This window comes from Ambystoma mexicanum, unplaced genomic scaffold (assembly GCF_040938575.1).
Source record: "Ambystoma mexicanum isolate Mex_15411 unplaced genomic scaffold, UKY_AmexF1_1 Mex_scaf91, whole genome shotgun sequence".
Taxonomy (NCBI): domain Eukaryota; kingdom Metazoa; phylum Chordata; class Amphibia; order Caudata; family Ambystomatidae; genus Ambystoma; species Ambystoma mexicanum.
This window is the reverse complement of record NW_027182512.1, coordinates 900,276-912,997: the sequence shown is the minus strand read 5'-3', so window position 1 is coordinate 912,997 and position 12,722 is coordinate 900,276. Positions and strand designations below refer to the sequence as shown.

Sequence of the window (12,722 nt, the reverse complement as noted above, 5' to 3'; positions counted from 1 at the left end):
GGAGTTGCTACGTGTGTTCCTTGATACTGCATGCATCCGGGACGCCCAAGGTTTTAGTACCCGAGGAGGAACCCCTACTAGAGTCACAATATGGGTCATTACAAGCTGGGCGGTAAGGGTTAACGGTCATCGATAACGAGACCGGTGCCATTCAACGTCATCAAAGTGAAGCTACGAGCACTTCAGCTCATGACGATGCAAAACCGATATGTCCTAGACCTCCTCACTGCAATGGAGGGCCAGGTTTGCAAAAAGATCGGGAGTTCATGTTGCACATTCGTACCTTCTACAGACGCTGAAAACGGGACACTATCACACGTGATCACGGCAGTACATGAACTTGGCGTAAAAATGAAAAAAGAAGCAGGGGTACAAGAAAACGACTGGTTCACAATGGCATTTAGCTGGGTACCCTCATGGCTTGGAACAATCATGAAGATGCTGATACCTATCATCGTGTTCACCTTGCTGACTTTATGTGTGTGCCAGTAAGGTCTCAGATGCTGTGCGAAAGCAGTACCTAATAGTGCAATGATGATGGTGATGATTGAGAATAGAGACAATAAAAAGGTGCCTCATGAGACACAAGAAGCACAAATACAAACAGGAGAAAGAGACAAGCCCAAATATTGCATGGTAGCAATATACCACACTGGGGATGAGTTAGATGCTTATTACCACACAACTATTGCACAACCCGCAGACCTTGAGAATTATAAGGAGGAATGTGTAGATCTGGCAGGGGATGTGGGATGTATATACATGACCTGTACCCCAGAAGAATATGCACGACATGGGGAAGCTTAAGAAGTGTGTGCCGAGCATGACGGCCTATTAAGGGTAGCACTGCATGGGACGAAGCAGAGAGACGGGCTCATGAACGAAGAAATACTGGGGGAGGGTATTCGTTACTTTAGGAGTAACGAAAGGGGGAATGTTAGGAAGGAGATGGTCCTACACCACCCCCCTCACCACACCATACATACACACTGTATAACATAGAGAATTAGACGAATAACATTGCCTACGTCTTCGCAGTGGGACACCATTTTGTATTAGGCCAGACGCCATCTTTTACTAGGCTTGAAAACCACCACTCTTTAAAATCACATCTCTTCCATCCCCAGCGTCTCACACAGCGGGACCAACCCATCAACACCCCCGGCAAGCTCCGCACGAGCCTTGTTCTCATGGAAGTCCAGCCGTTCAGTGTTGCAAATGTTCAGTATCCATTCCAAAGAATGTGCTCTGCTGCGAGCGTGAGACAGATCCAGCACAAGTGCCCATCCATCTCCACTAAACTGCCCGGGCCACCCCACCAGGCCAGAGCCCGCCAGCCCCGACCCCCGAATCCCTTTCATACTGATACACATCTGAACCCCTCCTCTTGACCATTCCAGAACACCCACTTCAGATCTGGTCCTGTGCAGCAATATATTCTCCCAATAGCAACACGCGTCTGTTCGTATCATGAGGCATCAAGGTAGAAGGTAGATCAAACCCCCGGCGGAGGCACTTGGGAGGGGGGCTGCCGTATCAAAGAAGCCCTGAATGTCGAGGTCGGCATGTCAATATATTATTCCCTTCTTTCCCAAGTACCCCCATTCATGCAATGATCAGGTGTCTGTCATTATTCACATATTATCAGTTTGTGTTGTTTAGCTTAGTTAGAAATGTTACGCCTGTTCGACCTGACCTTCACCGCAGAGATGAGCCCAGCTGACCCACGTCCACCAAGATCGAATGGGGAGTAGCGGCCAATGATGTCTTGGCATCCCATATGGAACAGGGCTTAGTATATCACTCCAGCCAATCAACTATGTCGAACATGTACCCTATGTATTACATCATTGATGACGCTTATTGCCTTTTTAATGTGCTGCCGTGTAATTTTTGGCAGAGCGCTCTCAGGTAGCAGAGTGCTTTGCTGGCAGTTTGATCTTATATAAACTTTGTTTTCCTTGCAAGATATCTCTTGGTCTTATTCCCCGACCAGGTGTGTAATTCTTTGGAACACGTGTATAAAGGGACGTGCCTTCAAAAGCCAGAGGGAGTGGACGGCTGATGGCAACAGCAAAGGCAGCCTTTAAGGTGCGTACCGCAAAGCGCACATTTAATTGACTGGGTTAAAGAAGAATTTTCTTTGTAATAAGACTGTCAACATGGGAATGGCGGCTCGGGTCCGCTCTCAGGCATAAAGCCCATTTCAAATGAAACGTTTGAGAGGCAATGCCGCTGTCCCAGGTAGTGGCTATCTTGGCTGTGCCCCCTTAGTAGCCTCTCGGTAACTGGACAGCTACTGAATTTCTGTGGCGCACATTCCAGATAGTATCACTTGCCTCTCAGAACTGTCCATTGTAGTTGGAAGAACTTTCCATGTACAGGCCAGAAACCTAAATGCTGCAACAGTATTCAGTAGAGACTGTGTGTAAATGGTGAGTTGGAAGAAAAATATTTGTGGATTTAGACTCAGGAAATCCTGAATGCGATTGGATTTGACCTGAAACTGCAATGAAACTTACTTTGGGAGCGGGGGGGGGGCGCATTCCATCAGCAAGACACCCTCCCAGCTCCCACTCTCCATCCCCATGTTCTAGAGCAGGAGTCTACAAGTTCAGCCCTCCACAGTAGTGTCCCCACCACGATTCCAGAATAACAACTGACTGCGCGAATAACTCCCATTTAGATTAAAATTATTCACACTTTTTTATGAGAATATCCTGAAACCATGGAGTAGAATTAGCTCTCAGGGACCGAACATGAGGATCCCTGGACCACAGCTGTCCAGATGACGACAAGCCCTGAGTGTCAGCCATGGAAATCAATATCCGAGTGCAGTGAACATGCCTTACCTGCTGGCATCGAAGGAGGTTATGAAGCGCGGATCCACAGATTTGATGCAGACTGAGTTTTCAGCTCTTTCCCCGCAGCAGGTGTATGCTCTGTAGGTCAATGGACCGCGTTTCATCCATTCGTAGGTGCCCTTGTGGTTCAAAGTGATTTCAAACTCATATTCCACATTATCTGCATTTGTTATGATCTCTTTCAGGTCCTCTTTCTGACCATCTACTGATTCTCGTGTTCTCCTCATGGCCCTGCCTTCGCAGCAGAATTCTTGTCTCCTGGTATCTTCGTTGTACACTATGTCTGTGGTGCCCAGGAAGTGGGACACCTCATGGATCAGGGTGCCTGGCTGGGAGTCCTTCTGCAGGGATTCAGGGGCCTCCCAGAACAGAGGACACAGGTGGATGATTTTATTCTTGTCATAGATGTAGACATATGCAAACGTGTTTGTGAATCTATCGCGGTTATCCTTCATGAACTTGGCCTCTTGGAGCACTCTTCTCAGATTCTGGACCCTGTCCTTTGTGAGCACTGTGTATCGCTTCATCCAATACTTCTTTTGGTCATCACCAATGTGCTCGGTGGGGTTCATCAGCAGATGTGGTTTATTCAATGTATCGTCTAGAATTTCCAAAGCTTTTCTCCGAGCCTCCTCAGCCACACCGTGCTCCCATGCTGATAACCTTTCAGCTGCGACTTCAACCTGGATTTTCTGGCACCATTTGTCATTTGCTGACTTGCAGCACACAATGGCCTCCCTTGTGTGCATTCTTCCATGCACCTGCCTCGGGTTTCGGTCACTCATACATGCATACCCTGCAGGACAGGGAGACTTATAGGCCATTTCAAGGATTCACTGAAAAAGCAAAGAAGAACAGAGAAGGGTCAGGAATGCATCATGTCTGCTCCACGCTCTCCACCGCCAATCATGGCACAGCAATCTTGGCATGCCAACACCTCCAATTCAAGGAGGGACACTCACTCTTATAAAAATCTTTATATTGGCATTTTGTGAAAACGATGCTTAAAGAACAAAATGAACTTCACATACACCTGATCCCCGAATCCCTCTCCCTCCTTCACTCTGTTTTTGGCCCAGTCAATATGGCCTCCCTCACATCTTCCCAAAAAGAAAGCTAAAGATATGCATACAATTGAGGTCAGTTTAGCATTATTTGCTGAATGGCATCCTTGCACTAGTGCGGTCAATAAAAAAAAGAAAGAGAGGAAGTCTACCCGATATTCTTTACATACACACACACAGTCCCACCAGGCAATCAGCGGATGATGGTCACAGCTTGCTAACGCTGCGTGCAGGTCAGGCTAATGTGGTCTCGGGTCAAGAGATTGAGGACTGGTTGCCATGTTCCATTAGTGTGGTTGATTATTGGTGAATGTCACCTGTTCTAAGGGAAGAGTGTCCCAGATCTCCTGAAGCAAGTTTAGGATGGATGGCATTGCCACCCTAGGCCACATTGAAGCGGTCCATGTTCTAGTGGGCGCAGTCAACATAGTCAGGTTCTTCAGTCTCGGCCTCTGCGACCTCAAATCACAGTTGAGGGGTTTGCAGGTAACAGAAAGTCCATTATGGCTTTGATCAGGTTGCCAGTCAATTCGTCGAAAAAAATTGGTCGACCAGACAAATGGTCGAAGCAAATTGGTCGAAAACCATTTCGTCGAAATTTTTTTTTTTCTATTTTATCCCTTTTTTTTTTTTTTTTTGGGGGGGTCCCCCCCCAACCCCCTTTTTTTTCTCTAAAAACCCCTTTTTTAACTAAACGAAAACCCAAAAAATAAATATATAAATAAAACATTTTTTTCGACGGAATGGTTTTCGACCAAATTGCGTCGACCAAATTGCAGTCGACCAGTTTTTTTTCGACGAGTTGACTGGACACCTTTGATCACACAGAGAACCTCCCTCCGAGAGACCTTCAGTACTGGACATCTTCACCGTACATGCAACACATCCCCTTTGCAGCCACATTGTCTCCAGAACCTGTCTGCTGGGATAGGAAACATCTTGCACCTTTTGGTGGGAAGAAAACACCAGTGATATACTCTGTTTCTCTAAATTTCAGGTTGACATTAAATGTACACACATCGTTTCAGAATTGCTGCCATTAGAGATCAGCAAATGAGTTCGCCAATATTGTTTCTCGTGTGGACATGAATCCCCATCTCGTCTCCTGTTCAGCTATTTTCATCATCAATAACTTTATTTCGACAAAAATGTGTCATAAAAGCAGCATAAACTGGAACAAAATATATAATCATATCACATACAGTAAAATAGAAGATGTTTGCTAAAATGATAGTCAACGTAAGTGTAGGGCGGCTGAGAGGAAATGGAGGGCTTCTTGTTCATCCTCTGACAAACTGGCCTGTCACCAGCTCCAAAGGCAATACTGATGTTCTGTCCTCACCAAGAAGAGAGTCCACATTCAAGCCTGTGTCTCTCCGGCATCTAACAACTCGGCCAAACTCTTCAAAATCTGCAAGGAGCTGGCCAACCCTGCTGCAGTCTCTACACCTCATGTTGCCTCCCAGGATCTTTGCAATGCCCTTGCCTCTCACTTTATCTCAAAAACCCAGGACATCATGTCCACCCCCTCCTCTTCTCCCCCCTCTGTCTGCGCTTACTGTCCCTCCCTCAGTCACCCCCACCCTCTTTCTCATCCTTTCCTCTTTTCTCCCCTGATGAGGTCGCTAGACAAGTCCGATCTATGAAAGCCTCGTCAAAACAGGTTCCCCCCTGTTCCTCTAAAACCATCAAGGACCACATTGATACCCTCGCTCCAGCCCTTGCTGATTTCTGCAACCTCTCCTTTGCCTCTGGATCCTTCCCCTCTCCTCTGAAGCACTCCCTTGTGCATCCTCTTCTCATCCTTCTTGTCCGGCTAACTATTGCCCAATTTCCATTACTCACTTTTTAGGTAAACTCCTTGAAAAGCTGGCCATCTCTCAGCTAAACCTTCATTCTGATTCTGTTGGCTCTCTCTATGACCACCAGTCTGGCTTCAGAGCTGTCAGAAGCACGGAAACTGCTCTCCTGAATATCTGTGAAGATCTGCTCTCCAACCTTGACTCTAACTTCCCCCCCTCTGTCCTCATCCTACTCGATCTCTCTTCTGCCTTCGACACGGTCAACTCTGCTCAACCGGTCACTCTGCTCAACCGTCTCTGTGATAACCTGGGTATCACCTTTCAGGCTCTGGCCTGGCTGACGTATTTCCTCTCTGATCGACCATCCCAGGTCGAACTTGGTCCTTCCTATCATCTATCTCCCTCTCTACCTGCGGTGTTCCCCAGGGGTCTAACCTCTCGCCCTGGCTTTTCAACCAATACCTAGCAACTCTCTCCCACTGCATTGCCATTTTATGCTCAAATTTCCAGTGCTACACTGATGGCAATCAACTCATTTTCAAGGCTGCCCTCGGCCACCTCCTCTCCTTCCCTCATCTCTGATTGCCTAACTGCCATTCAAGATTGGTGTGCCGCCAACGATCTTTGTCTAAATGCCAACAAGACTGAGATCCTCCTCATTGATACGCCTTCACCATCCTTTCCCCTTACTCTCTGGCCAGCCTCCCTTGGCCCTCCTCCTACCCCTACCTGCGAGGCTAAGAACCTCAGAGTCATCTTTGGTTCCACACTTTCCTTCTCCGCCCACATCTCTGACGTCTCTAAAAAGTCAAACTTCCTAATGCACCTCCTCAGAGGTAATCTGCCCTTCCTCTCCTTCCCCCAGAAGCTCACTGTCACTCAAGCTCTGGTTCTCTCTAGGTTGGACTATTGTTACAGCCTCCTCCTAAATCTACCTGCCTCTACTCTCTGCCCTCTACAACTAATCCAGAACAGGACTGCGAGAGTTGTACTTGGCCTCAAGCCCTGGGATCGTATCTCTCTAGCTCCAAAATCCCTTCATTGGCACCCAGTGGATGCAAGGATTAAATTCAAAACCCTCTGCATTGTCCACAAGGCTTTCTCCGGCCTGGGTCCAAAATACCTTCAACTAGCCCTCCGTAAACACCTCCCCTCTGGAGCTCTTCGCTCCTCTACCTCTATCAGCCTCAGGGTCAGTCATTTTTCAAAGAAACGAGCTGTGGGTAGATCTCTGTTTTCGGCTGGGGCCTCCCTGCCTCTCTGAAACTTGAGGTGAAACCATCTCTGGTTCGGTAAGCACCTCAAGACCTTCCTCTTTGCTTCTGCCTTTGCCCCCCTTCTCCCCTGCTAATCTGTTTCTCTCTCGGCACTGTGCACCTGGCCACCCTCTGTCCTCCGGACCCAGGTACCTGCTCACCCTCCTGCACTGCTTCCGGGCCACCCTTTGCACTGGGCTCTGTATCTGTACCCATACAGTCCCCCACACCCTTTCTTTTCTTCTGCACTGATTAGACATACCCTGTCTGCTAAACCCAGCACTTGCCACTTGCTGGCTGCACTACCACTATTCATTGCCTTTATTATTTATTTATTTATTTTATTTATCATTATTATTATTTAGCTGTTTCTCCTCTGCTCCGCACCTTCCACTTCCCCACCTTCCATGCACTTTTCCCCTTTTCCCTTACCCATGCACTTGCACGTTCTCAATGCCACTGGGCCTAGTAAGATTGTTGTTTTGTTCTTCCCTGTCCCCCTCCCCTCCCTTGCCTTGTCGCGCTCTGAAACACTTGTGCACGAGCGCAAAATAAATAAAATATCAATTCAATTCATTTGAATTATTTTTATTTTATTATAATAGACCATACTTAAAGACTTTTTATAAAACCAACACCAGTTAATAAAATTAAAAAAGGAAATCCAGAATTGTTTTCTTATTATTAAGTCTATCCCCAAATCATTGTACTCTCTATACACATTACTACACAAATGTTTGCCTAATTAGCTGGTGCTACCTCCAATTGAAGGACTTCATCATACTAAGGCAATAAGTCCAATGCTGCATAATGTTTCTCCGCAAGCCAGTCAAATGGTATACCAGAGATAGAAGTGTTGCCATAATTCGTCTTCATAGTCCTGCAGGTGCCTCCCTATAGCTCACTTCTCCTGCTTTCTTTAATAGTCTGGTAAACACAGATAAGATGCTTAGCAGTCTCACTGGTGCCACTCCGGCTTATTCAATTTGTTTGTCAAAAAGAAACTGTCATAAAAACAAGGATATACACAAACGCATGAACTACTTAAAGTTAAAACCTAAACCTAATTCATTATGAGATGATTGTGATGCAACTCTCATGCCCAGTTTTAATGTCAATGGTCTACCATGCATGACAGAAACTCTTCCTTCAGGCTGTACCCTAGCACAATGTAGTGGGCCTATATATTAATTAAACCTTTGGTTCTTGGTAAGGAAGTAACACCCGTCCTACACATGGAGACTCTACCATTAGTAAAGAGCATAAGACTAAGCGACATTGACAAAGACCTGACTCATTTAAGATCGGAATCAGAGTTCTTCGTCTGGCCAGGGCAAAAGAACAGAAAGTGCAGCAAATCTTCCTTTGTGGCCCCCACATAGTACACAGCTGCTTGTACCATCAGAGTAGACATAAAGAGGTCACAGCCCTTAAGTGCAACTTATTAAATCTTGCCCTCATAATTAGGGTTCCATGTGTTAATATCCCCGCAAAAATATCGACATATTTTTTGCGCCGATATTAAGCCATGGAACATGCAGGGGACACCCCTGCAACCCCCATAATGTTTTTAATGGAAAGGGGGACAACCCCGCAACCCCTTATCCCAATAACCCCATACATTATCCCCACTGATAATATTGCCTATGGCCTTACCCCATGACCACATATATAGCGATATTATTGGTGGGGATAATATTACCTGATACCATAATTAGGCATCTCTCCCTTAGCAGATTTACTCTACATAAGATCATCTTGTAGGCCATTTGAAATTAATATGACATGTTTGCGGTTAGATTGGTTGGATATATCTTTCTTCACTTTGAACATCCGAGAAGGTGATAAATCCCTTTTTTATAATACTAAAATCTACATTACCCATTAGAGTCGAGTTACTAAAGTGACTTTGTTCTTTCATCTTTTGGAAATATTATTTTATATGTTGGAGCCACGGAATGGTCTTTGAACATGACTTAACTAGACAAGCCCTGATAATAAAGTGTGATAAAACAGCCCTTGAGTTTTCTTCATACTGAAAGCCAAAATATGACAGATTTGATGATAAATTCATCCTCTAGATAAGATAGGTTCACTTCCTTTGGGAGCAGACTGCCAAAAGTTTCTTAATAAAATGATTTGGAATCACTTGCAAATCTGTTAGATCCAAAAAGCCCCAAAAGGAGTCGCCTCCTACAGCCTGCTGGATTTTTCCAGCCTGTTTGGAAACATGGGACTTACAATTGAAACTGCAGGAGATTGTCACACCCAAGTAATCAAACTCAGTAACCCAAAGCATTTTGCTCAAGTTAGTATATTTTGATTTTAATTGTATATATATTTTACCCACCTGGCAAACCATAATGGCAGATTTATTTGCAATAACATGAAAGTCTAATGAATTCATGAAGTGTGCATGCTTTGTAATAAGGAGTTGCAGCGGGTGGGTGATGGGGGGTCGGGAGAAAGGGGGAGAGTGTGCCAGATGAACAGAGTCATCTGCATATATGAGCGCTAGAATGAATCTATTGTCAATCTTTGGGGTGTCGGTACCTGCACTAACTAGGGCAGTATTTTATGTTTATAGAACTTCACCTTGTAGCATGTTTTGGCAAGGACAGACCTTTATCATGGACTGTACAGAGCTGTCTGCACCTGGGAATACTTACAGCCAAGGACCCCTCCTGGGACACTCCTTGGGCTTATTCAGTGCACTGTGAACAAGCTCTAAGAAATTCAGAAAGGATTATCAGTTAAAGTGGCGTTTAATGGTGGCATCATGCATAAATGTTCTACCTTTATATGGTCCTCGATCAAGCAATTATCCAGACGATGCATTCGTTCTCATGCACAGGGTTGCCCCTCCTCCCTAGTAGCAAGGCACCTTGGTGAGATAATCAAAAATTAGTCATAGGCGCCCATCTGCGAGAACGAACAAGGCACAAATGGGCTGTTCTTTGGGAAGGTACCCACTCGAGAGTCCGCAGCCACACTTTACCTCACTGTACCTTTCACAGATGGGAAATATCCATTTGCATATCAGTCTTTGTCCCGCTCAGAGGCTCAGCTACGCTTCACTGATGAGGCCGACAAGGCTGAAAAACGTGTCTGGGGTTGCTGTTGGTACTCTTGTTCAGATGAGAACTGCCATAGCATTTTGGTGCTGGACTGCCCATGTGGGCGGGACAAAGACTGATCACCTTGTTGAGATGACCGCACAGTTATCCATTGGAAATGATACTGGTATCATAATGCAATGTGAGAGTGTGACGCTGAAGGAACATTATGGCACTGGATGCACCATTCGGCAGATTCACCAATGACTACTATTTCTACAAACATTGTATACAATCTACTACTGCACGAGTGGAAAGGCCCACTCCCCTCACACCCAAGAGAAAAGAATGATCAAGCCTTTGGATGAGCAAGTATTGTGGTGCAATGAGGAGAGCTGCAGTTCTGTAAACAGCATATTGTGCTGGTATTGACTTTCTTCCACCCCCCCCTTCTTTTAAGCAGTCTACGCAGCCTTATAGATCAACTCTGTCAACAAGATGACGAGAGGACAGTTTGGAAGCTCAAAGCAATGTTATTGCGGGAACACAGGATGAAGCTAACAGGAGAGATCTACCATCCCTCTTTCACTAGAGTGAGGGGACCTCGTACAGGGTGTCCAGGCAGAAGCTCACAGGGGCTAAATCCTACTCCGTTCTGTGGCCCCTTTCTGTCGGCAAACAGAAGGCCTGGCAGGAGAATATCCCATTTTCTCCTAAGGTGCTCTTCCAAGCCACTTATCATGCCTTTCAGGTTTTTGTTGAACCACTCAACAAGCCTGTTCATTTGTGGATGGAAGTATGTGGAGAACTGGTAGGTGACTGTACACTCTTCCCCATATAGTCTTCATATACTCAGATATGAAGTTTGATCCCCTGTCAGAAGCGACTTCCTTGGGGAATCCAACATGGGTGAATATCCCAATCAAAGCCTTCACAGCCAGAGGGGCTTTGATGCTCCTCAGAGGGATAGCCTCAGGGTACCTTGTGGCGTGGTCTACGACCACCAAGATGTATGTGTTCCCTGGGCTGGTTTGAGGATCCAAAGGACCCACAATATCAATGCCTTTTTTCTTAAAAGGCCACCCAACCACAGGTAGAGGAATTAAGGTGGCTTTTGTGGCACCACCTCACTTACCAGAAGCTTGACAAGTCAGGCAGGACCAGACAAATTCCTTAACTTTTATGCCGAACTGCGGCCAGTAAAAGTGCGAAGGCAACCGGTTCAATGTCTTAGTCACTCAAGTGACCTGCTGAAGGAATTTGGTGAGCCAAATCCAAAAGGAACTTTCTGTGGCATCAGGGAATCAACAACCTTCTGGTGCCCTCACCCTCAGAGTCTTTTGGCTCACTGCATAGAAGGCCATCCTCCCAGTACACTTTGAACAGTCCACCTGTTCACCAGACTAGCTAGAGTCGGACACTCTTTCTGGGCTTTGAAGAAGTCAGTCTGACCTGGGCCTCAGCTGATGCAAACTCGTCCAGCTTGGGCGGGCCCTTCTGATCTGTGCTCACCTGGTCCTCCATCTCAGGTTCCTGCATTGTGCCAGGCAATTCTGAAGTCAATGAGTCCCCTGCTACCAAGGTATGGTCCTCACTGGCTACTGGCCCCTCTCCCTCAGGAGTAGACAACTCAGTAGTCTGTGGAACTGGACTACGGGCTACCGGCCATGCCGGTCCTTCCAACAAGCCCTCTGGAAACACTCCAGGCCCTAAGGCTATGAGAGTCTTCAATCTGCTGGCCTCTTGGGCCCTCGATGTCATAGCCGCTGTGACTATCTCGGGATCAGGAAGATCATTTCTCAACAGACATGGGACAGGGATGGAGTATTTCACCGCTATGTGGCACTGGGTCGCTTCACCTCGCCAGCTAAACTCTACAATCGCCAAGGGGCACTTACTCTTTCTGTCAAGCCCACTGATGCTACAATCAGGCCCATCAATATACTGACCTGGCTGTACCCACTGACGGGTGACAGCAGTGAGACTAGTGGCAGTGTCTCAGTCCGCAGGAGTTCTGTGTCCATTGATAGTACATGCATTACTCACCGTAATAGCATTTCTGATGATTGTAAGGGTTAGTGAACTACATGCCCTTTCAGTACTAGACCCTTTCATTACTGTTCACAGAGATAATGTGGTTCTGCGCACTCATCCTTGATTTGCGCCTACATTTATTTCCAAGTTCCACGTGAAACAGTCAATAAAACTGCCCACTTTCTTCCAGAAGGCCACTAACAGGCCTCCAGATAAGGTGCGTACTAGGCCTTTTTAACGCGTGAAAATCTTGTAAATACGACAGCTTTATTATTTTCCTGTGTACATTTACACACAGGTTTAGAGCAGAGGGCAGTGCAAAGGTCAGGTTACTTGACAGAAACCAGAAGGCTTCTTTTGATTTATATCTACATGGATGCAATTGCAAGCTGTTAGGCAGAATCCAGGGCAGTTCCCTTAGGGAGCACTACCCCAGATTAGGACTACAGGTGAGAGCAATAAATCCCCTTTGGTATCAGTCTGTACCACAAAGATTTAGTAGGTAGCTGTGGCTGAGCAGTCAGACTTATCTCAAGAGGGAGATGAGCAGTATTCAGGGTTAACACAATAGGTAGTACAGTACTATGGGGCAAGGAAACACTGACCAAAGTTTTGTATTAAAAAGAGAATATATATTTATTTTATA

General features: G+C 46.1%; 1 protein-coding gene across 1 annotated transcript in view; it reads right to left on the bottom strand.

The window, feature by feature from the left end:
* Positions 1 to 12,722, bottom strand: part of LOC138563341 (uncharacterized) — a 143,255-nt gene that overhangs the window by 44,149 nt on the left and 86,384 nt on the right. The window contains exon 2 of the mRNA XM_069642827.1: positions 2,853 to 3,700. Within this exon, the coding sequence (XP_069498928.1) occupies positions 2,853 to 3,688 (836 nt within the window). The 5' untranslated portion in view covers positions 3,689 to 3,700. The remainder of the gene's footprint in view (positions 1 to 2,852; positions 3,701 to 12,722) is intronic.